At 41.4% G+C, this 26,497-nt stretch overlaps 1 protein-coding gene across 8 annotated transcripts; it reads right to left on the reverse strand.

Annotated features, from left to right (window-relative positions):
- Nucleotides 1-1,365: 1,365 nt before the first annotated feature.
- LOC118423598 (contactin-2-like) lies at nt 1,366-26,101 on the reverse strand. Of its 8 annotated transcripts, none has more exons than XM_035831819.1 (34): nt 26,081-26,101; nt 18,069-18,217; nt 17,402-17,719; nt 16,938-17,033; nt 16,562-16,691; nt 16,121-16,221; nt 15,669-15,765; nt 15,046-15,254; nt 14,275-14,479; nt 13,943-14,007; nt 13,417-13,585; nt 12,966-13,093; nt 12,684-12,856; nt 12,370-12,490; nt 11,660-11,857; nt 11,144-11,284; nt 10,858-10,928; nt 10,357-10,591; nt 9,897-10,051; nt 9,527-9,556; nt 9,164-9,316; nt 8,894-8,984; nt 8,518-8,639; nt 8,251-8,311; nt 7,939-8,039; nt 7,460-7,628; nt 7,020-7,126; nt 6,237-6,399; nt 5,638-5,763; nt 5,058-5,195; nt 4,662-4,751; nt 3,815-3,868; nt 3,172-3,294; nt 1,366-2,862 (listed from the first exon to the last, which is right to left on the reverse strand). In XM_035831819.1, the coding sequence occupies exons 2-34, from the start codon at nt 18,148-18,150 to the stop codon at nt 2,648-2,650; spliced, it is 4,437 nt and encodes a 1,478-aa protein (XP_035687712.1). In that variant the 5' UTR covers nt 18,151-18,217; nt 26,081-26,101; the 3' UTR covers nt 1,366-2,647. The 8 variants fall into 8 exon arrangements, with proteins under 8 accessions (XP_035687712.1, XP_035687711.1, XP_035687710.1 ...); XM_035831818.1 differs by lacking the exon at nt 26,081-26,101 and adding an exon at nt 25,879-25,996; XM_035831817.1 differs by lacking the exon at nt 26,081-26,101 and adding an exon at nt 22,664-23,112.
- Nucleotides 26,102-26,497: the final 396 nt, after the last annotated feature.

Consider the following 26,497-nt stretch of genomic DNA (forward strand, 5'->3'; position numbering starts at 1 on the left):
ATCGCTAGCGATCTCGCCCTCCCCGGCTAGTGATCTCGCCCCCCTACCTCGCCCCCCTTTAGCGATTTCGCCCCCCCCCAAAAAAACGGCTTTACATGACATTTTAGAAGTTGATTGGTATAAATCACAAAATGCAGTTTCATAAGGATATAAGTACACGAGTTTGATACATAAATCCATTCATAGTATCAATATTAACGTAATTACATGGTAATAAGATAGTTGAACTTGTTTCAGACAAGGAGGGTTGGGTCCCTTGTATTCCCATTATTGCATATACCTGAGTCTTGACATAAGATGTATTTCATTGTATTCACCTGTCCTCAAACAACCTATATATCTCCAATATGAAGTCTCTACCATGAAGTGACCACAAAAGAACTATGTAATGTCTTTATTAATTATGCAAATATTAGGTATTAATTAGAATACCGCACATTTTGGTATATGCACCTGGCCAAGGGATATCTTCACCTCCAACATGACTGTTTTTTCTAGTATTTAGGAACTGATGCATTTACCCGTGTTTCTTAAGACTGGTACTTTACCAGTGTTTGTGTAGCATTTAGCAACAGCTATATCAACTTGCGCGTAGATAGTGTTTATAATGAGAAACTATTATTCACGTGTGTTTTTGTTAGTGCTTTGGAAATGTTTCCAGCACAAGAAAGAAAACACTGTGACAAATTGAAAACATATAGCTGACGTATTCCGTACCATAGACGGTGTTGATTTATACGTTCGCAGTAGCACTGTTTTTATGCCACCTCAGCTGCAAAAATTGTCTTTTTCATTTCAATGTCATGTTTGCACCGAACAATATAGTATCGACTTTCGAGGTATGACAGGCATCTTACGGTACGGTAATAAGGTGCCATAAGGTACCAGGTAACACACCATACACGTTACTCCCCAGGTGCAGTATAGTACCAGGTTGCGCACCTGTAATATGTAGTAACCAGCTGCTCTTGGGGGGGGGGGGGGCGAAAACGCTAAAGGGGGGCGAAAACGCTAGTGATCTCGCCCCCCGGGGGGGCGAGATCGCCGGGGGGGCGAGATCGCTGTCACACCGGTCCTACCACAAACAAGGCTTTTCTGCGTCTGCGTAGTGGGAATTACAAAACTCCGATCACATGGTAACTACAAACGCAACTTGATGCCAGACTGCTTGGTATACGGGGTTTTTACTCATTACTTCTTTCTATATTGTAATGTTTTAAAATGGGTTTGGCGAACACGGTGCGTATGAATCAAATCTTTTCGCTTTCCATGTCGTTTGGTTGAAACAATCTTATAGCCTAGGAATGATCGCCTCAAAACGCTAAAAAAAATAATCGTACGGACACAAATACAGCAACAACAATGTTTTGCTATAAATCTTGTAATATAGGTCTCTGATTGAGTACAAAAGTTCTTTACCTCTATTTTTTCACCTGCTGACATAAAATGTACAAAACGACCATCACAAGTTCCTTTCTTCAATACCTACTAAGCTGATGAATATTGCCTATAAGGTACATTTCCTATTTGCAGTGACCCTAACCGTCAAAATATCATACAAAAAAAAATGGACTACAATCAAGTATGTGTCTTACGGATTTATAGAATAACTGAGACCTCAACCCATTCAATACCTATGCAATATACACAAACTGAAAGTAAAACTCAATTAACGCTACAAACTACGACTGATGTCTAAAATGTACAACATAATAGTCTAGCATCTTTAAAAAATTGAACACTTAACTATAGCATTTTAAAAAAAATGAACACTTAATTCCAATTACTGGTTTGAACATTTCAGAATATTCTAAATTAATATCTATTGAGCAAATTATACGTAGATCAAATGGACGTTTATAATTGATGTTAATGGTGAGCATAATTAGTGCTCAATTCATAATCACAGTTGACCTCCAATTTTCCACATAGGTTCAAGATGAGTCATACTCGCTATTAACATCGTCTGATTCTCACCTACCCAGTAGAATATCGGAAATCTAAACTAATAGTGATAAAGAGTATCATTGTAACATCATTTGAACTAGAATTAAGTATTAAAGAAGAACAAAAAATGCAAGAAAAGCTGACATTGGCACCGACTTGACAAAAGACGTGTTGTGTTTGATTACAATGGCAATCAGTGAAAATCGTTGTGATTCAGAACGGCTGCAATGTATCAAATGTTGATATTGGTGAAAAGAACAACTGTACAATACATTACCACGTATTGCTACAGAAAGTATAATGGAGTTAGCTTGGGTACCATCCGGCTAGTAGTTAACTCCTATGCCTATGTTCGCATCTGCTATCTGGAACAGCAGATAAGCGACTGTATATAGTGTATGATAAATATCAGAGCGAGAAGCGACTGTATATACTGTATGATAAATGTCAGGGCGAGAAGCGACTGTATAGCGTCTAATTAACGCCGGAGCGAACTACTTTCCGAATGGTACCCAGGCTATGATGGAGCTGAAATGGCTTCCCATACGATGCCTTGCTTACTTTACATGACCGTTCTGAAACCTCTGTAAGTCACCAACAACAGTTTGCCTTCCACACAATTCATTCGCACATGGTGGTATTCTCCGCTAGACATTTGGGCAGTCCAGAATGTTTGCAAATTGAACAGCCATGTTTGTTTCTATACAAGCTGGGACTGCGGTTCCCGGACGTTGATGAAGATGTCACAGTTGACGACGCCCGAGTCGGTGGTACCTTCGCAGGTGTAACATCCCTGGTTCTGGCGGGTCACCTCGGCGATAAAGAGGGAGTGAAATTCCTCACCCTCCGTGCTCTGTCGGTAGAAGTCGTTGTTGGGCAGTGAAGCTCCTTCATACAGCCAGCGCACTCCTTTGGCTATAGGGACACAGGGTAACAGTAAAGTCATTACGTCATAGAGATACATAAATTGCACAAACTGTCCTCTGAGATGAAGCCTTAACATCATTACTTTCCTCTGGACTGTATCACATGTGACATGTTTTATATATCCCTGACTTTACTAGTGTATGTTATCGCTATCTACAGTTTTTTTCCTGTCATTATTATTTCTCTAGTCGTGCATGTATGTTCAATGCTTCTTAGGACAAGGCCTATGCTAAGCTTAATATATCCCTTTTATATAAATGAACTACAATACTATGAATAAGAGACAAGACCCCTCACCGTCTCCGATAATCTCGATGATGACGGGTTGCCCGTTCTCCACTTCGATGGTGCTGCCGGATTGGGCCTCAAACGGGTGGACTTCCGGGGGATCCACACTCATCTCCTCCTCTGGCTGCATCACTACCGATTGAAAGGGGATTTGTTTGTCAGTTTTATGTTGCTTTCAGACAGACAAGGACATTGTGACACTCTCAATTTAGTAACTTATTCTTACAGTGCGACATACAACGGACAGACAGAAGGTAAAGGTAGACCAGTAGGCCTTTGAGGCTGTAAGGACTAAGGGCAGTGAGTTATCCACTGTCACGATTGGAAGGCTAAGTCTTTCACCCATTTTACCTCCCCAACCGTCAGGTACCCATTTTTACACCTGGACGGAGTGAGGAAAGTCGTGTTTCCTAAGGGCAGAAGGTAAGTGACATGACAGGATTCGAAACTGGGACCACTTGGTTCTGAGTCGAACACCTTGCCGTTACGCCACACAATCCCACAAATGTTTGTCAGTTTGGAACGAAATACGCGCATGACGTTCGAAGACATTTAGCAGTGTCATCAACAAATGATTTTGAGACAGACAAGAGAGACATTTAGCAAGTGTCATCAACAAATAATTTAGAGACAGACAAGAGAAACTACACACCCTGCTGGGCATGGATATTGGGTTTTCCGTCACGGGTGATGTTGACGTCGACACCTAAGAGAGAAGATACCAATTCATTTTCATCATTTGTATGTAGCAGAAAACGCCTTACAAATCCAAATGTATGAATCCTCGTATTTCATGAAAACATGGTGATTTCTGTGACAGCAAAAAGAGGCTGACATTTTCGTAACTTGAGCATTTTGGTTGACCTCTTTTGTGTCAATAGCATTATTTTATCGGAGTTTCCGTGAGGTTTGAAAGACGCTTTCGCACCAAATACCATTTCTAACAACAACCAGCGTCGTTATACAAAGCCTTTTCCGCGTATGCTTCCTTGGCCTTGCAACTATGCTGTCCTAATTGTATATGATCCTTCCTCTGCACCAAATCTAATGCACTGGCAGTCAGCTAGCAGCCTACCGCTTTTAAAAACAATACAGAAAGATAAAAGATGCCATTACTGCTCAGTGATGTACCTTTCTTAGCATGCAAAAGGCAATGAAAAGAAAACATCTTTAGATTCATGCATTTTTACAGTATCGCCACCAGCCTGCTCAACTGTCCAAGAATCAAGGATTAAGCTAGTGCTGAAAAAATAAATCAAATTACACACATTAGTGTAGGAAGAAGCTGAAGTGCTGCGATGTGTGCAGGCCGCAAAATAAGCGATTTAATATGCTCTACATCCACGAGCTACCAAGGCATCACCAGCTAATGCGGAAATATCAACATGGCCTTCCTTCTCACAATGGACATGTGCGACATGCTTGAGCTCTAATTGCAGTCTATTAGATGTGGATCACATTTGTCCATTGGAAGAAGTGCTGCATGCAGATTTCCTTACCGAGACCAGAACCCCTGATGGGTCCCGATGCTCTACCGAGCCTGTTGGGATCTAGAATCTGAGAGTCACTTTTGTGGAGATCGTTGTACCCTGCAAACAAATGAATCTATCATAACAGCGGAAGAATATATAACAAGAAAGACAGGACTCTGTAAGACACATAAAATCAGGACGCACAGGCATAGACAACACCCTATGACGTTGATCCCAGCATTTTTTCTATGTGTTGACATTGCTTCGGTTCTTCATGACTGGATTACATCTTTGACATAGCAGGAGACTCGTTCTTTTACGCACCCGTCAGACATCCCGGTATTTGATAGTTTCTTGTACCTACCGGGCTACTATAAAGCATGTGGCTGGCCATTTATATGAGAGGCTGTGTTATAGACATACCTTCCAGGCCAGTTGACATGTTTGGAGCGTCCACAGCATCCATCTTCGACATCTTCATCTCCACTGGCTCCACAGCCACCATGTTCGACATCTTCAACTCATCAACGTTGTTTAGTATTGGCCTGTCCGAACCGGTTTCTGGTGGGAGGAATAAAAATGATAATTATAAATCGCATGGATGTGACCTATTCTTAACTGAGTAGTCACATAAAAGTGCAAGAACTAAACAAAGCTTATCGCAATAGTATATGACATTATCGGTCTGTATGCTATTTGCCACCGATTCACACACACACACATTACCATAAATTTATTGATATTTCGCATTTTGTTATTAGATATTGCTAAACAAGCATTGGGCAGGATATTGACTGAACAAAACAACCACTGAGCAAATTATGTCAAATGAGATGGCTAAGCCGGTTAAATCAGATGAAATGGAACATAACGGAAAACAATGATAAAACCCATACCGTGACACCATGACACGTGCAAAGCGGTGAGCAGCACCATAGCTAACTACTGGCAGTGATATTTGCTCCATGCCACCAGCAGGCATGTAATACATACAACATCGTACCTTTCCTAAGACCCATAGCGTCCTTACCACTCAAATCGCCGTCGTACTGTCCGTCGGTGAACATGCGGGGCGTGGACCTGGTCCCGTTAGCCAGGTGAAGCTTCAAGTCCTGCTGGTAGTCAGGTCCTAGACACAAAAGAAACAAGCTGTTAGGGGGCCAAGACTATTCAATTTCTACCTTACATCACAAGCTATCTAACATCTACTAAATATCAAGACCATATTATAGCACGTTATATATTCAGGTCAAAAGATACAAAAAGCAAAGGTGCTGCTGCAGCACCAAGGGGACTAAAAATCGACCTTCGCCTTTGTCTTCCCAGTCCATGGCCATTTACCAAATATCTTTACAATTCATCCAGAGGTTCTAAAGTTATGTTGACCACAAATATCCGGAAACAGAAACACACAAAGACGGACACACGCGCGCGCGCGCGCACACACAAACAGTATCCGAGGCTCTCTCCATTTTCGTGGAGATAAAAAGAGAAACAGAGAGATGTAACTAAATGAACTGTATTGATAATGCTCTGATTTTTTTGCAAAATGACATGGGAGATTGAATCACTCGAGGATTGATGTTCCGACAATGTTCCTACCTCCGATCTCCGCAGCCAGATCCGGATCCTGCTGCCCGACACACGCCAGGTAGTGGTAGAAGGCGGGGTCAGGACGATCTTTCACCATGTCGATCACCACATTATTGGCTTCCTCTCTGCTGGGAATGCTCGCAAGATCCTTGGCCTCCATAGGATTGAAGTACTGAAAACAGAAAATCGTCAGGATCATTAAACATTCTTGTGAAGAGCTTTGCTATCATCTACCGAGATGTGGTAGGATGTCTACCTACGATTGTGAAGGGAAATTGCGAGTGGAATTACTTCTTTCCGTAATTTTATTTTTATTTTTTTAATTTTATTCATTTGCTCATAAAAAAGGGCATGCATACAGTAAAGATAACTGATAGATAAAAAACTGTGCGGGAGAGGGGTAGAAGCCAAAAAGGCTTATGGGAGACCTCCTCCTAACAAACTATTGAACAGAAATTCAAATGAGGTAATTGGAATGGTATACAAATAATAACATAAACATAAATGTGTAATAACAATTAGATGATTACAAATAAAGCAAATTTGAAACAAATGATTACAAATCATAAATGGGTATCAACAATTAGATGATCAACAAGTAAGGCATAGCAAATATTCTAGAAACAAAATAGAAAACAAGGAATGTAGCAACATAAGTTATGTATGCTACCAGATTCACGTCTTTAACACGACAGTGGTTATGTGTATCTTTATAGCCGGTAGAACCACCCTTCGGCGTAACACACAAGATTCGCAGGCACGCGGCGCGACAGCTGATACTGAGATACCTACCTCATTTATCCTCATATGGTTGATGACGGGATGAGGGTCAACACTAGCAGCCAGGGGTTTCCGGTAGGACTCCAGTTTGGACATGTGAACGTCTGTCATTTCCGGTTCTGATAAAAAAAGGAAAGTGATGAGTTCATAAAACATATTTTAAGATATTCGATGATATGGACGATATTGATACACAGCAATTGTCCGGATCGCTCTGCTTATATAAAGGTATCCCGAGATTTTACTATCGTCCGGTGAAAACTTCAGTATACAAAGTTATCTGATGACAACAGCTTTATACTCAATTCCAACACTATAAACATTGAAGACTCACGTAGGCTAATAGGCTAATCGTGTATTGCCAAACGTAAAGCCTACCAAAGAGTGAGTGATATACAAACGCGTCTCTCCACTATTTCCCCACTATGAACGTAGACGTAAGTCAGACATACCCGCCTCCTCCAGTAGATCAGACAGCCAAGGATGTTCAGGGCGGACTCCATCGCAGAAGTGGTCAAAGGCGTGGTCAGGACGGTTAGGTAGGATGTCCAACAGCCTTTCATTGGCCAAATCGGGCTCTTCGATCTGCTTGATCTGTCCTGCCATTGCCTGGGGTAAGACCTGAGGCAACGATATTATTTTTACTAAGTTAGACAATCATACAGAATACTCATTAACGTGGTAGAATCGACAATCTTACGCTTAACGTACGTTGCTATTATCAGTCAATGCTTTACAAAGGAGATGCGTAAAACAGGACTCTGAGGTCAAGGAAATGAGGACAAATAATCGCTGCAGATTTTGCACAAGTGAAAACGTCTACGAATAGTAGTATAATACTACACATGCTACAAGTACTTCGTACAGAAGCTAAGTTATGCCGCTTCTGAGTCTGTTCTAATAAACAGAAGTATTTTGCACATAACATTACCTCTCTTTCAACGAGATGATCAGCGACAGGGTCAGGACTAACGTATCTGATGATAGTGTCCCGTAGTCTCTTGAGGCGTCCTTTGTGGTAGGGTGTCATAACTGAAAATAATAAGATCTGTAGTTTAGAATGGACACTTGAACTAGACATGTCTAGATATACATACGATTTTAATTTCTTGTCAAAAAGACATCTCGGAAAAGAAAATGACAATAATTCTTCAAATAGTGAAGAGATAGTGAAGAAAAACTAGAAATGCATTCATATACCACATCAATCAAATATTTGAACGGTGGATAGTTTCAGACTTACTATCTACACCAAAGTTGGATGGTCTACCGTTCCTCTCGTACATGGTAAAGGCTTCACTTTTCTGTAAGTCAAGGATAGTCAAAATGAGGAAATGCACAAGTGAAATAAATAACTGGTCAATTCGTACAAAAACATTGTAAACAATTTTCAGCAGAAAATCATTTCATTAATCATTAAACATAGATGTACTATAAACTTTCTAACCATATCTAAACACAAATGCTAAGCATCAACATTACAGTTTGTGTATCTGGTAAAACGGCTCACCGGTCTGCGACGCCGTCTCCTCTTGCACCAAAGACAGCAGCAACAGCAGAGAGTCAGCAGCAGGGCAATCAACAAGGTCACCATGAGCCAGAACAGCATCGGCACCCACCAGCTGCCCTGAACTGTATGGGACAAAGTAGTCAACACACTCAACGACTGTAGTGAAACATTGTCTGAAAATGTTGGGATTTCGCATACACGCCATAGCTATATTAATGTCAAAACAACCATATTCCTCATATACAAAGGCATGATATATATATAGTCGGGATCTGATTTGAGAGTATGGTTTATTTTAAAGTTGTCTACAGATGAATCTTATACTAGCTAGCGAACGGTGACTGTGTCACTTCTGACTTGAAAGATATTGGCTTACGTCCTACGAGCCACGGATTTCTTGTTCCCTCTGTGATAGCACGGGTGATGTTGCTGTATTCACCAAAATACGGATGGCTGTTGGCTCGGACCTGCAAAGGACAAAGCGCAAGTATTGGTGATCTAGTGTTCATCTGCAACTTCCAACAGTGCAATATCAAACTTATAAAGACCGTCTTCTAAAGATAAATATAATTTGTACAGACTGGTTCAATGCAATGTTCTGAAAAGTAATGCATTTCATGGACGTAATTATGGCGAAGATACTAACCTGGAAGTTATAGAGCGTGTCTGGCTGAAGTTGACGAAGTATGTACGTCTCCTTGCCGGAAGGTCCAGGCACCTTTGTGATACCGTCGTCATAGAGACGGGCGTACTGGAACCCTGTTTCATCCTTCTCCTCTTCCTCTGGGATGTATCGAAGCTATGAGAAAGTCATATCCACAAAATTAAAAATACTTTAATTCCTAATCCTTCACCACACCATATCTGTGCTGATGTTCTCCGGACAACTTTGTTGCTGGTAAATATCTTTCAGCATGGCAAAGCTCCCGTATCTACAGACAATATATCAAACTAAAATCATCAAGCTGAAACTTTAGACTATGTACGTATATTCACAACTGTTACTTACCCAAGTATCCCACCAGCCGATGGCACGTTTCTGTATCATCAGAGGACATGTGAAAAAGAAAAGGAATCTTGTTTAATGTGCTTTGTGCTGAACATCAAGATACTGCGATTTTCTCTACTGTTTTGATGTTTGAAAGTCATTGGGTAATGACCAGAAACCGATAAACTCTCAATTGTTAAAAATATGCTACAAGACTTCATCAGGAGTTAAAAGGTGTGAGAGCAGAAAGGGAAGATGCAAGGAATTCAATGCTTTTGTCATGATTCATTCAACGTATACGTAAAGTATTTAATTGATGTGAACTGCCCGTAAATGATATTCAACGTTGTTCAATGTGTTGATGTTGTTTGTTCTAACGTTATAGACTTACAGTACGGCGAGCGGTCCTTGGGCGATCCTCCTCCCGCCAGTACCGGACACCCCAGAACGGGATCGGGCCGTTGAAGTTCGGGATCTTGTCCCATTGCATCGTCACACTATCGTTTCTTGCATGTATGATTTCTAGGTTTCTTGGATAGTCAGGTACTGGAGGTGAAATGACAAGAACAATGATCTGATGTAAAATGGTTAAAGTGAACGGCATGCAACAGAAAATCTTGAACCACCCAGGGATCAAAAAGTGCTCGACATCGTCCATATTTTAACTTGGATATGGACATGTATTGAGTTGCAGTATCTTGCTATCCTTACAAGCAGCATAATAACCATTCAGGAAAGGTGGAACATTTGTATCACGATCGCAGACATTGAGACCATGATTAACACCTCAAACGTACATGACTCTGCTAGAGATAAATGACTTGGTATTCTACTCCATTGAGTATACTCACGGCCTGAAGATGAGTAGGCTATCCACGTGGCCTCCGGTCCAACACTGTAGTTATTGTACGCCGCGATCTTACACTCGTACGGAACGTTGACGGGTGCTGGAGGCTGGGTGTGCGCGTAGGCTGATGCCTCAGGGTTGTCGATGTAGACCACCCGGTATTGCGCCCCGCTGCCCTGTCGGCGGTACCGTACACGGTATCCGACCGTGATATCTCCCCAGTCTGATTCTTGAAGTGGCTATAGGACAAAGTGTTTCCAGATCAAATTTACGTGCCTTTTTTATCTTGATTGTCACTCTTAATGTTCCTTAACAAAGGGGCTTAATTTGATAACAAGCTGCAGATAATGTTAGAATAGATGTATTTACTTCTTGCTTTTCTTTCAAAAGACCAAGTACCTAGTTCTTTTCTTTAACACCAACACGTGCGGACAGCCTGAATACCTATGCTTCTGAAGTTTATTTTTGTTGCCATATCGATAAATTAACAGATCTATACACGAACCTCCCAGCTCATCAGCACATCCCCTGCCATACCATTGCCGTAACCAAGGTTCCCTGGAGCTCGAGGTGGGGCTACAAAAAATATATATGTATTTTACAATTGAATGTCTTTATAACAACCACACATTTTTGTTTCTAGATTGTAGTCACATTAACAACAAATGAGCAACAAAACTTTGAACAAGTTTGACAATCATCGACAAGTAGCTAATAATGAACAAGGGAAAGAAGAAGAATCTAAACGCCAATTTCTAATGTACCATGTCTAAACATTTGCTATGACATACCTCCTGGTAAGGTCCTGTTTTTCTCAGTCGGCCAGCTCGGCTCACCCATGCCGTATGAGTTCATACACATAACCCGGAAGCTGTACTCGGTAAACGGCTTCAGGTTGTTCAGGTTGAGTGTCTTGCCTCCACCTCGGGCGTCTAATTGTAAACAACAACACAATTAACGTTGCAAAAAAAATGGTAAACATCACAAGTGTAAACTAAATGTACTTTTTGTGGCTGTACGTACTGCTATTGACATTTCAGCTATTAATTCTGCTGTTCATTGTTTATTAGAAATTCTTGCCCAAAGCCAATTTAAAGCGACAAAATTACGAACATACAATGGTACAAACAGATTCAAGTAATACACACATTCAGTAATTGTTTGAAAATACATGTATGCGCATCCCCTATGCCTTATGACACAGCGGCCCTGTTCATATTGCAGCAAAACTTCATACACAGCACAAACAATGCTATTAATACGACCATGCTGTCCCATTGCTGTCTTACTTTGATAAAAATACTCACTTCTAAGGGAATTTGGTGATCCCCTCCAAACCTGGGTCCACAGTCTGTCCGTGAAGAAAATGTCATCGAACTCTGTCTGCGCCTCCACCACGTACTCCTTACAGCTGTCTCCATTGGTGTTGGCTTGAGTGAAGCGGAGAGTAGCGGTGTTGGACCCCACGTTCTCAAACTTCACTCCAACTGGTGCCTCGCTCACACCTTCGGGTGGAAAGATGTTGGATGTCATAAATATGTCAATAAAGATCTTTAGTTTAGGTTGTAGACCTGAAGATATCATCAATATTGGCAGGAATCACTCCAACATATGTTAAATGTTAAATGTAAACTTACGTGTCTTTTTAAGGAACCAATCTCTGTATATAGATTGTGATACTAGATAGTTTTATTTTAAGTTGTTGCCCGAGGACTAATTGCAACATTGATGTTGATACACAGACACAGTGCAAGATGACAATTGTGACAGGTGGAACAATTGACCATTTTAAAACTGCTACGGAATGCAACCCACATTTTGAGCTTCTTGGTTTGACAAAGTGTCCCATTTTCTATTTACGATCAATAGAATGCATTCAAGTTATACATATAGAAGAATGAGAACACATCATTCAAGTTGATTTGTAAGACTTTACAAGATTGTAATCTGTTCATGCTGTTCAGGCATGTGTGTTTTTCGAAGACTATATACATTGACGAAAACATTGTTCTCGTACCTTTGATCTGCACCCTTGCGCTTGCGGTCTGTTCATCAACAGAAGTGTCCAGTGCGCATGTGTACACTCCATCGTGCATCATGACGTTTGCGTTCTGGATGATCAGCTCTCCCTTAGGCCCCTAGAAGATAGATTCAGCAAGCACAGAATTCAGGCATCAACTTATTACAGTTAACTAAACGATTTATACATAGCATTCAACGTTCCTGCTAAATTGATCATAATTTCTACCGGTATCTACTGCTGAGAAATGCACAAAGATCGTGTGTCTTCAACCGCAAGATTTGTAATAAGAATGAAAAATCACACCGTACCCTTCTGTAGTTGAATGATTCCTTCTCAAAGTCTATCTTCCTGCCGTCCACAAACCAGGAGTTGACACTTTCCAGCAGAGTGTCTATCTGTCCCTCACATGGAATGGTTGCAGTGCCTCCTTGTTCCATGTTGATATTTGTTGGACCACGGCCTTGTACAATGCGCGATTGCTCTGAAACAAAAAGGCAGAATTTCAGACATTTACGGTTACGCCAAGAAAAAAGAATGACAATTTCATATCGTCTGTTAGAACTGTTCAATGAAGATATAAATCAACTTACGGGCTACGTATAGTGTTCCGGCGGTATCTACACTGCCGTAGACGTTTTGAATTCTGAAGCTGTAGCTTCCTGCATCTTCTGGGCGAAGATTCCTGATCACAAGATATCCCTCTTTCGTTATGTTGTACCTGTTAAAAAAAAATGGAATCATGATCTTACATAAAGTCTGTGTAAGTATTGACATATGACGTGAAGATGAATTAAAAATATTACTATGTCACGGTCACATTTGTCAAAGGCCGTCCTACGATTTTAATGCCGTAGACTTTTCCAGCAGGCCGTGACTAAAACAGTCGCAGATAAGGATCTAAGACAGTCTTTTCCGTAACAAGGCAGTTGCACGACTATCTCACGGATGCCAGCAGTTTTCTATCGTGCAATGGTCGTTCGGAGAAGTGGAGTGGAATGTCAGGACAGGTCCAGGTATGCAGCAATACAGAAGACAACTTACTTTGAGCTTACTGACGTCATCACTCCATCCGGGGTCATACTTGCGATGACCTCACTCTGCTTGATCCACTCCATGGTGGGAGCTGGGGAGGCTTCCCACTCCAGCTTCATGGTGATGTCGGACCCCTCCATCCCGTTCTGCTGACTGATCGGTTTTCGGATATTCGGTACTGTAAACGAGACAAACAGTAAGGAATGAAGCAAAGCTTGTTGAGGAGCTTATGCTGTTACTTAGTGGGTGCATGGTAGCTAGATAGCTGAGCCGTAGAGAGAGATTGAGTGGGAGAGAGAGATATAGAGAGAGTTGGTAGACAACATATCTAACGGAAATGCGATTGGAAATATTTGTATTTTATTGGTCAATGTCCAAAAGATGGGCTAAGATAAAAGAACATTTTAACATTTGATATATCCTCAACACTATGATTAGCACATGGATAAACTGTTAGAAAGTTTGACTTAAATGTCTTTAACAGTTGCTGTGTCAGTGTAGAAATAATGGTGTTGGTGTCTAAAAGAAGACATACTTCGAACAGTCAGACGGATCTCAGTGGCGTTCACTCCCCAGTCGTTCGTGATGATGCATCGGTAGCTGGGAGTGGAATAACACTGTCGTTAGCATATAACATACCAAAGTCTCCCTACTTCAGACTACCCGTATGCCTTCATATAATCTAGCCTCTGACTGACGAAGTACTTACTACGTTCCATTCATCAAACTCTATGGTGATTGTCGACTATACAGGAATAATGTTTTGTTTACAATGTCCAGCTGAGATTTTATCCAGACATACCAAGCTTAGCAAAGCTAATTTAGTTTTGTGAGCCAATAAAAGTGAACAAAAAGGGTACGACTTACCTCCCCCTGTCATCGAGATCTAGATTCTTGACAGTAAGTTTGTCGGTGGCCACGATGTACTTGACGTTATCAGTCACTATCTTGTCCCTTCCAAAGTACCAACTGTACACGAGAGGTTCACTTCCCTCTGACTCACAGGAGAAGGTCTCCGTGCCTCCTACGAGGAGGGGCTTCTCGGAATCCAGTACCTTAGGCTTTGGTGGTACTGGAAAGCACACGAAAATGCGACGTTGTTATTGACTTGCCATTGCACAGTTCAAAAGATGATCAAGGACAATGAAAAATCCCTAGAATGTGTTGTGTCAGCTCCCTTTTTTCTAGACGATGATCGCGCTGCGCCCTCACTACGTAGCCTCTACAAGGCTCCGCGGATGGATGATCAAATAGTAGAAATTGTGTGAATAGAGGGAATGATATGTTAGGTTATAGGGGAGTCGGCCGGCCAAAGGAGCCAGTACGTATACTCGACCCACGGAGCCTGTGCGGAGTCGCCATAGCCTTTGAAGTCCACTAATCACTATCTGATAGGTGCGATGTGAGACTACCTGCGGATGTGTGTAACTTCGACTTCCAACTGGGATATCATGCAAAATGTAACTGTGTGACTGAAAAGACAAAAAAACACACAAACCGTAATCCGTTTTTTTCCTATACAAGTCGTTGAGCGATCTGTCAAATTTGATCTATAGATCGCAGATAGAGCGTGACGATTGCGCCGTCCAATTGCAAGTGTATTGGGGCGGCGGTATGATAACGGGTGTATCATCTTACCTCTGACTTCTATTCTACCCTCGTGTGAGACGGATCCTTTCTCGTTGCTAGCGATGCACTGGAAGATTCCTCCGTCTGCTTCGGTGACTTCCGGGATGATAAGAGCGTGGGAGTGCGAGTTGAACCTGGCCCTTGCTGGGAACTCTATTTCTACACCGCCTTCCCTCGCTGGTCTGTCTAGTCGTTTCCAACGGATGTCAGATGCGGGACTGAAGGAATAATAAGCTGCGTGTTATAAATGATATGATATCTGTCTATAGAGAAAACCATTGCACCGTCACATTGGTGGTCGTTCAGTGTCTTTGACGTAAGTAATAGCAGTACAAGGATGTTGCAGAATTGTGCATGTATGAAATAGACTTTTCACAGCAAAATTGGTCTCCATAAGTATAACATTATACCAAGAAGCAACTAGGATTGGTCGGTAACAGCCACGCTGCTTGTGAATCCTTGGATTATATGTGGTGGTTCAAAAAGAAAGCGCTTATTAGCATGACATGTTTACAACGTCTGTATTAGTACAAGTACTGACTGTAAGAATGCAAATGGCACATATAGCTGATAGAGCCTTAGCCCTACCTAGCATTGGTCAAAAGGACAGGCATTGCAGTTTGGATACTCACAATGCGTCATCGAAACACTCCAACTCTGCAGTGTACTGTTCGATTGGATCGATGTCGGCTGGGTTGAGCATGATCACGGGTTCTCTGGCTCTGATAGCTGCAGGGTAAAAATATCAATGTTGAACTGTTACAACATATGGCGGGTGTGATTCCTATTGCTCTGTTGTTTTATAGAGCTATCACGTTGGTATATTGGTGTTGACTGTCAGTTTACTGTAGATTGGAGAGTTGAAGACTATAATAGGAACATGAACATCTCGGAGTTCACTGCCGAATTTCTGATTTAGTAGACATCGAATGTTCCCAAATGAGGTTTTTCGTAGTTTCAATCAATAGATCTAATTAAGCAACTACTGGCTATTATATGGTTGAGACTGAAATTGTGAGATGGCAAATACATGTACCATTCACATGCACCAAATCTACGGAGACAGTTGACAAGAAGAACTTACGAGGATTAAGGTCACGATTCACAGTTACTGTAATCGCAGGGCTAGACCTGTTGTCTATGTCTCCGAAGAAGTCCGTCTGCAGTTGATTCTGGACGAAGCATCTACGACAAAAATAAATAATAATTCAATATGTTTATTGTAACTTCATGCCCGTGGGCTAATTGCAATTACAAACAACACGCATAATAAGGAAAGTACAGTTATGCTAAGAACTACATTCTATGTTGTGCTACTTAAGTGTACATGATGCTAGTTTTGTTGGCTTTGAATAAAAGGCACAAAGGCATGTAACGGAATAAGCTGAACTGAGAATTTTAATCTTTGTGAACGAACAAAATACTTAACTAATGAAAGATGACAAGCATTTCAATGGATTGAGATGGATTAAAAAAACATGGAAGAAAAGTGGTTCTGCTGGACAGCAGTAGTTCTTTTTCTCACCTGTATTCCCCAGCATCACTAACCCTGGAAAATTTAAAGTACAGGTCCCCGTTCGCGTGGGAGATGTATCTCCGTTCGTTCGGAATGATCCGGTTGCCTATGAAGCCCTTGTACCAGCCGTAGTGCAGAGCTGCAAACGAGTGAAAGATTTTTAGTACTTGATTATGAGAAGCAAATTCATCTGTGTTATACATGTATATCGAACGCATTACTAAAAAAAATTCTGTGTAAAAACTCACTGTGTGGAGAAAATAAAGAAACACGTTACCATCATGTTATCAAACTTTGGGTACCATGGAGTAGGTGCCAAATGAATCGCTTTTATTTTCAGTTCAGATATTAATCAACGTTCAAAGACCCATTTAAAAATACTTACCCGGATAGGCGTCCGGACCTTTACACTCAATTTTGAATCCCCTTCCTTCAGTTACAGTCACCGGAGAGCGGGGAGTTCTGTCAAACGCTCCAACGTCTTCAGTTAGGAAAGACATAGTGATTAAGATTAGAAGTGAGCTATTGTTGTGCAGATAGATTGGGGTTAGACACGTGGATGGTGTCTGTATATATGTCAATCATGTAGTTGTTGAATCATTATTTCAGAGGCTTCAACGATGTAATAATGTTGCTTTTGCTGGCAGATAACAGTCAACTAGTTTGCAGAGTTTTACAAACCGGTAGCCATATTCTGCAATGTTATGCAGTATATCAACTATGATATCAAAAGATGAGACGAAAGCACGTAGCAAACAAAAAATGGAAACATCAATGTGGCTTACATGTCCATTGAAACGGAAGATTAAGATACAATGTCATTTTGATTATAGGGAATAATCAACTCACGTGACATCTTGAACTGTGCAGGAACGCTAACATCAGCACCATGCATGTTAAAAGCGATGCACTGGTACGTCCCCTCATCGTCAGGATATGTCGGGTTATAGATAACTAGAAATCCGCCTGCTATGGTGTATTTTCCCGATGTCAAGTCTACTTCTACTCCATCTTTTGTCCATGTGTAGTTGGTATATGGTCTACCAATGGCTCTGCACGTAAGGTTAGCGTATTTGATGCCCTCGGACAAGGCCTTTTCCCTGTCGTACACCGTAGGATTTTGGGGGTGTTCGAAGATCACTGGATCCCACGGGGTCGGTATCCACTCTGAGGGCAGAAAACAATATCGCTTTGATTAACAAACACTGAGCGACTGACAGTCATCAAACGGGCGACAAGTGTCCCCGAAATGAGTTTTACTTGAACGCACATACATCTCTACAAACTTTGGTTATATCATTTTCAATGTAAGGATGTCATTTAGCTTATGAAAAGGGGGGGTAAATTGTATACAAGACTATACAGTTCATTTCTTTCTTCTCTATACAAACTATATTCTACGACAAAATTACATTCGTTCTCTATTCTGTTTAATTTACAATACAATGTATTTGCATAGTCACGCTCTCTGCGACCTGAATCGCCGTCTATAGATATAGAAGAAAGGGGGCCTTACCTATGCCTTGAGACTGCATCCACACCACACCAATGGAAGTTGAGACGACTGCGATGCACAGGAGTCTCGCTATACCACCCATCTTGATTTGCTGTTCTCTATGGTGTTACTCTTTACCTACTTCCTATGTTGGTCATAAACTCATCTTCCTGAAAGAAGAAAAGAAAAAGACTGAGCATCAGACCTCAAATCCCAACAGTTCAACCCCGAAAGGTTCAAGTATAAGGACCAAAGAGGCCTTACTGCTTCAATAAGATTGATAGAATAGTGACAAGGAAAGTACAAATACCTGTTAAATTTGGCTCATTGAGACTACACAAGGTTTCTCCTGAGATTTAGTTGTCATGTTACATTACAATAAAGCGCGCACTAGTATTGTCTAATGTAATCAATTTATCAAAAGTGCTAACGACGTTTCGCTATGTGAGGAATGCTATGTTGAAAACTCACACGCGCACACACGCCTAATTTGTTCACTATGGTCAAGCCCTCAAATTACACAGCTGAAAACGTTAACGGTAGACCTTCCCCCGGGTCCTGTACGCCCTTGAAACGTGTTCTCTGGACAAAACATCACCTGATTGCATGTCTACAAATGCAGGCTATATTGTACAATTAATAGATATGCGTGCATGCATTTGTGAACATTCGCACAGACAGTAGCCTTATCTTTACTATTTACAGGCGTGAAGTACAGTGTTATAGTTTGTCTAGTTGTATAGTTGTTTTTTCTTTCAAGCTATCAATGTTGTTTTGTTATTGGAGCACCCCCTCCCACCCCTCAGGATATTCTGAACACCTGAGGCATCCTTCTCGTAAACGGCTATTCAAAAGGCCAGGGACGGTCGCCATGTTGTAATACGATCCCCACAAGTATGGAGATGATGACTCACTCGCAATGAGTCATTACTAGGACCAAGGTCAGCACCATGTTACCATCATGTGTGATAGATAACTCTTCTCTATCACTGTTCAATGGTGGTACATGTCGGTAAGATGGGTCATCGGCGATATGCGAATCACAATTATTCACACATTCAGCATATAGAAGTCAAAATAGTGTTTGGGTTATGAGTGACTCTGGTATGTATGCTTAATAATTCATGTCGTTTCGTGTTACAGGTGTTCATAAGGTTATTTAGTTCATCCTTTGATGAATAAGTTTCCGTGACTACCATGCATGAAAAACAGCGTTAATATACAAAAGGGACACCTCATGCAAAAAAAAACGAAGACTGTCAAATGTAAAACTGATAACTATTGAAAAAATGCGTAAGCTTGACATTGTACATTCCCAGGGTGACCAGACATGTAGCTTACAGACTTCTGCCAAATCTCATGTGTACGTTACTACATATTATTAAACACAATGCTTAAATTCTTTTTTCTAAATGTCGTCAGTTCACGATAATTGATACTGTGCACGACTTAGTTGACTTAGTTGTCAAGCTGGTGAAGGTAATGGTGTGGAAATGGAATATATTGTTGTCAAGTGAAGAACGCCAGTGAGCTAAACTTTGAAGTCAGGCCAATTTCCATTCACCTGTAAACAGGAACTCAACTTGGTCGGTCAACAATGGAAAGGCTTGGATAGGGTCATGATTCATACAATCTTTAAAGATACAAAACAGCTGAAACTGCGGTTTGTGAGATGCTTTACCACAGCTTGTGGAACATTTTGTAACACCACAAGCGCTACTTTTCTCTTTACTCATTATTTATTTACATTAAATATTGCAAAAAGTACCACGCTGGTGGTAGGTTTTGCATACAGTATACCTGCCCCCCAAAACAGGACGCCGTATATGATTGTGGTCTATTCATGAAAACCTGTCTTTCAACTTTTAATGAGTCCTCGGTGGAACGCCTGCCACTATCAGCAATGACTAAGGAACAATGGGCTACATTGTACCGCCTTCGTGAACAATCCGATTAACATCAATGGTTGTAGCCACTTTGTAAGCAGTCACCACTAATTATCAAAAGGTGGTCTGAAAAACCAAGAACTAAAAACAAAACCTTTACTTTTCTTGATCTTAACGACTTTAACTTTTGCTAAAGCTGCAAATCACGATTACAAAGGGCGGAGCAAAGGAAATATTTGAGAGCAATTCGGTTAGACATCTAACTACTAGTAACGACATCATGCTTCCTATGATATGTTGATAATTTTTGTATGATATCTCGGACATTAACCAAATGTTCCCTCATTAAACGGTTGCTAAAACATACAAAAGAAAAACAATCTAGGACCTTGCATCGGCGTATCAAAACAGAACTACTACTGGGTTTGCACGATAAAAACAGCTACAGGCTGGTGTAAAAAATACCCAATGAAAAGTGTCAACATGATCACAACTTGTTTTCTCTGTTGGTTTCATTCTGACATTGTTGTTCCTTATCGTCAGTCTGACCTGGCAACGTTTCTTTCCTGATCAAAAAAAACAGAGGTGCCAAAAAAGAACAGCTCAAGATAGTTTATCCTAGGACAAGGTGAAAAACAGCAGGGGGTCTGCACATTTAATGCCGGTTCCTTGAGGGAGGACATCACCTTTGACCTCCATATCCCCGGGGAATAACGACAACTGTCAAGGTTTTAAACGCGTCAGCACAAATAAGACAGTACCATCATAAACACAGCATGTCTCTCATCAATGTCCATGCAGACTTTAGTGGTATTGCAGGAGACGGAGAATCTGTGGCCAATTTACTAGTGGTACTACACCAAGTGATGCGTGACAGGTTGACTCAGTGATGCCTGACGCATCCCTGTTGTTGTAAACTGAATGTGGGAAATCTTGCGTGCAATGAAACAAGATGGCGGAGTATCAATCATTGTGTACGCTGACCTACCTCAGTGACAGACCCGATATTCGGTACTGTCAGAAATCTAGTTTAAACGGGACACAACCTGAGGCGGCAGTACCTTAAGGTACCATCCTGATGTGTCCTATCTGTCTCAATACTCTTAGACCACAGTTCATTGATTCAAAATATAAGTGCCTACCATGTTGTAGTTTGCATCTCTTGAACAAGTACATTTTTATGTGACATTCCAGCAAACAATCGGGTCTTCTTTTTTTGTCGGATATGAACCGTACGTAAGATTTTCATCTTTCATTGTGTTTGTGTTTTCTTTGGGACTCTTCATACTTTTAAGTTTTACGTGATTTTATGTACATGACCGAACTGGTTCAACACACAGAGAGGCCACCTGGCATTGTAGAAGATATAAGTACAGGTGGATTTATTGGTAAATGTACCAATGAAGGCCATTTACCAATCGCGATGGTTTGATAGCGTTACTGTGTAAAGAACAACCACTGCTACATATTAGCTCTCCCTTTCAAAACACTCATGAGGCATTACACAACGCATTACATCCTCAGACAGACCACTAGGGCGGCGACCGAGCTCAATGAATTCTATAGATAAAAAACTAAACTTTTTACACTTTGTATGTTTGTTGTCATCTTATACATTTTGACATTGCAGTAATGAAATAAATAGTTACAAAACCCAAATGCAATGTCGGTTGCGGCGATATCGCAACACAATCACAGTGTAGAGTAGTCTAAAAACCTTACCAACAAAGGTGATTATGGAAAAGCTCTTCATTATCATGTAAGATTTCGCCCCCTCCTGGTAACGCTAATCGTTATTCTGACGGATTCCTATTTACACAGGGTCTTCCATGTTTGCTTATGGAAGCGGAAAGGCGGGATTGTGTGTCGTATTGTATGCACCGGCGGATTATCCTGTGCTGCGGTGGAACCACATGTTACGGGCTCAGTAAATACATGAGAATTAGACTGCGCGAAGTGTTTGGAAAGAGTTATGGGAAAGCCCTTGTAAGGTGAACAAAGCATGCACACTTGGTATAACTTCATTATTTTGTGCTGTATGAAAACTGGGCTAATATGGTATATAATATTACATCATATTTGATTATACAATAGTTTCCAGTCCGCATCTCGCAATCTCCGGCCATGTGAACCACTAGCGGAGAAACGTCTAGAATCTTTGAATTATTGCCTGTGACTTACAAAGAACATCGCTTAGTTGAAGTTTGGGCCTGTTTTTCGTTTTTCTACCGCTCAGCCAGTTAAGTAGATGTTATCTGTTAACTCTACTGTAGTTTTGCTGCAAAAGATCCAATTACACGTATGGTAATTACGTCCAAATTAGGGCGATGTTTGAATCTACTTTTAACGACTGTTTCTGGGAGTGAACGAAAACATAAGTGTTGCTAAAAGTTCTAATGAAGCATGCTCTGTGCATTCCACGAGGAAAGGCTCCGGTGAACTATGCGTAAACTGCGCTATTTATATGTCACATTTTTTTCAGTAATGTCAAACGCGATAGTTTCTTCATCTATTCCACACTTCTCCTAGGATAGGTACTACTTTTAGAAAACATACTACTTGTGTATTAAATAAACGAAGTAGTTGTCCTCGGTTTAACAAGGTCTTTTGTGAGAACTATACTGGGACTAAGGCTTAGTCCGGAAACGGCTCCCTGGTCAGAAATAAGCCCCGCATACCTGGGCGGGACGTATGAATTACACGACTCCGTAAACAGAAAGACTATCTTACCTGTCTGTGAGCGCTTTACAGTGACACTTCGGCCTCAAACTGTCAGAAGTTGTCTTCGAAGCAAGTTTCTACCACACAAGGGATGAATGATCGCTCTGAGAGCGACACTTGTCAAACGATGCCCACGGAACTGTTTCCAAACACGAAGATATACAGCAGCCAGCGGGTCGTCCGACAGCTTGGAAGTGGCTTCCTTTTGGCCGTAAGGCTCAAAATGGCGACTGACAACTACCAGTGCGCCGGCGCACCCTGTGAGGTCATCCGTGAATGGGCGGGGACAAGTCGGCTAGCTGTCTTCAGGTGTGCTCTTCTCTCGCTAAAAACACTCTTACACCCGAAATCCGATCTTCAGCAAACCTCACCTGATACTAGACGACTCCTGAGTGACCGATTAGACAGTTCTGGGCGAGTGAATGGTCACAGATTTTCAGGGTTGTCTGTTGAACATCACCTGGCGTGAAGACAATGATTTTCCCCCATGCATTGTTCTGCTTGAATAGCTGCCAACAATGCCGGCCTATCTTGTCGAAAACAACGCAAAGACAGCTGGGAACTGAGTTTATCCTGATGTTACGACATTTTCAACACTCCTAAATGTACCTTAAAGTACCAAGTGAGTCTATACCACCAAACGCAAGATTGGCTTGAAAACCATAATTCAGTTTGACACATTAGTTGGAGTAAGTGGCGCATTTAGCTAATGATGCAGGATCCCTGGGGTTACAGCTGTGATGTAGGTTGATTGACATTTCTTAAAATGAAGATTGAAACAAGTTAACCTCCTTGTTTAGAAGTTTAACATTTCAGTTCTCTCCTTACAGGCTTTTTTGTTGTGGCAAACATACGATGTCAGTTTTGTGTCAAACATACGATGCAACGTTGCATGTCTGATTAAGTCGAGTCTAATCATTAGTCATGGATTATTGTAGTCTCCTGATTCAAAGTGATTCAACGTGTAATTGATGACAAAAATGTCTCCTGGCTATATAATCAATCGTCCACATGTACGTTTGTACCCAATTGATGTCTGAAATCAAGCAAATAAATTAAGAACATTCTCCTAGTATTCTTTGGTCTGGGTTTATCCTTACATCACACGTGCATACCTAACTGCCTCCGTATTTATATAGAGGGTAAGATAGATAGATGAACTGAAAAGTGTCAGATGTCATAACATCTAACTCTTCCTTAAGCACTATTCACAGCACTTCCCTTAGTTGATGAAACATTATCGTCACAGTTCAAAACTTTGTCGACCAATGGGAGAGACGCAGTAGGCATGCACAATATCAAACAACGAAGGATTCATACCGAGACTGATAGATTAATATGTGCAAAGACAGGTAGGATCTAGGAAAATCATTGAGCTAAATCCAGGGGTATGCACCTGTATATTCCGATTAAAACTAATTCTGGGGACGGGGCAATGTCCTGGGGGTAGTGCCCATTTCAACAGTTCTCACTCACTTAGTAGCAACAAAGGTAAACACCTTCAGGTCTATTCAACCATGGAGTTGATTCAATCATACTTTAAATAGCAAAGCTCTTAGGCATCAAGGTTGTCTAACACGAATGTCACCTCGTTAAAACTATCAAAACTCGCTCGCTTGTTTAATACAATATCCCACGCATCATTTACCACCTCTTCAATCTTCGTATTAATGCCAGTAGACATATTTGGACCTATTCAACTCAAATCGTATTCAAATTGGTAGATTTCCGACAGGTATGTGTAGTTTGAATGCACGGGATGCCTGCGACAAATCTACCTCCATTTTTTAGCTACCCAAACATAACCTGTGCATATATTACCCTTTCTGCTGCCACCGGTTTCTTATGTTTGTGTGACAACAGGAACTACGTGATAGCTCTAATGTGATTAACTGTTCTAACGGACATCCTGTGCTGGGTAGCGCCTGGTACATGGTACAATATAGAGATGGTCTAAAATGGAAAGGAGTTTTCTTTTTTCTTAATCGTAATTTGTCAATGTTACGCTTACTGATATATATTTCACAACTTTGTCGTTATTGTCATCAGCTTTAGATGCATATTCTTATCACGGATTTTGAATCTTTGGCAGAAAAAATCAAACAGGTGTTTGTTATCTCCTGATCGCAAGTTTTTTGTCTCTTTGAAATGGGCCCGGACGTTGATTGATTCAGCAGTGGAATTTGACGAGAAATATCATACAGTTGCTACTCAGATTCTGGTAGAAATATTCACCTGTAACCTACGCTTATACCCGTATGTGCTCACACGTATATGCTAACTGGGAATTATGTGTCCAAAACCTCACAGGGGCCCCAGAAGAGGCCACTGTTTCCTGTGAAAACTGTTTTGCTTGCGGGCATGGGTTGATCGTTCTGTTTTGAAAACAAGAAGCTATGCAAATGAGCCTGTGACGCAGGTGTGTGCCAATGAGGCGGTCAGGTCGGTGGGACCCTGTAACCGTCACTGTCTGGCACGCCCGACTCCAGGGGTCACAGGTCATCGTTTTGAATTCGAAAAAAAAGTTGTTTTCAAAGTGGTTTTCAAGAAATTCGTTGGAGGAATACTAAGAATGCCAAGGTCTACACTCAGGATGTTAGGAGGTGAATGCACGGATGGTATACAGACAAATACACCTTATGATGCAGTTCATTTTGACATTACAGATTACTATTTTTGATTGTTCCAAGTAAAACAAGTTCCCTATTACCCTTACAAACCGAACCATTTTAGTTGCTATAGAATGTACTTCAAGGCGAAGATGCACTTGTTGATGGCAATGAAGAACATTCTTCATTCAATGGGAGTGTTTACTGTAAATAAGAAGGTACGTTTAAGACGTGTCTTTTATCTAAAACAGAGCAATTACACCTGGTATTTTCCGTCTGCTGACGGTGCATGGTGTGACCTTCAACCACAAAATGTGTCTTATTATCTAGTACACATATTTATACCATAACCACTATTACATTAAATAGAAGACCTGGCCAGGTGAAGAACCAAACCTTCAGGTGTTTTCTCATTAAAGTACCCGAGGGAATGCTACATTAATGACAGGAGAAGACGTAAGATGGATGCCAGGTTGTACCGACGCCCGCCCCCTCCCCATACATCAACCATAATTGTTTAGACGACAGCTAAGTCGTCTCTCCAATTAAAGAATGCGCCCATGTTCTCACATATACAATAAAAACGGTACATGAAACTTCTGATGAAGTACATACCTGTAGAATTTAGATGTTTTCCACAAATCTTTAACACAGAGCACTTTTTTCTGTGCCGTTCAGATTATGCACGCTCCACCTCTGCTGACTGTGAGGTAAACAATGACATTACAGCGAGTCCCTGTTACGCTCCGCTCGGCTGGTCAGCAGGTATGCGGGCGTACAGGGGGCTGTTCGCACAGGATCAGGTGTCAGGGCTTACCTGGAGTGGACACGAGGTGTCGGGTGTCCGGCCGGTCCTTCACTCACCCGTGTTCGGTATTGTTGACCAGGTGTTTAGTCGCGTGTAACTGCACCAAATCGTATTGAGATTGGCTGGAAGTGTATTGATTGCCGGTGTAACATGTGGCGGAATAGCCTGTATTCTGGGGTATAGTGTTACAGGGGAGTTCAATGACACTTGAAACATTTCTAAGGCGTTGACGATTAAACGTTCACGCCAATTACTTTTGTTGAGTAGCCTTTGATTGTAATCTCCAAGCAGATCCTACAATGGCATAAAACAGTACCAAACTGGCCAAGGAGTGTAGTCAGCCAAGAGGTGTCCATTTGCCCCCGGTAGCCAAACACACTCCTAGGCCGGCTTCACTCCTCTGCCAGCTTTTGATACTATCTTATG

Source organism: Branchiostoma floridae, chromosome 9 (assembly GCF_000003815.2).
Source record: "Branchiostoma floridae strain S238N-H82 chromosome 9, Bfl_VNyyK, whole genome shotgun sequence".
NCBI lineage: Eukaryota > Metazoa > Chordata > Leptocardii > Amphioxiformes > Branchiostomatidae > Branchiostoma > Branchiostoma floridae.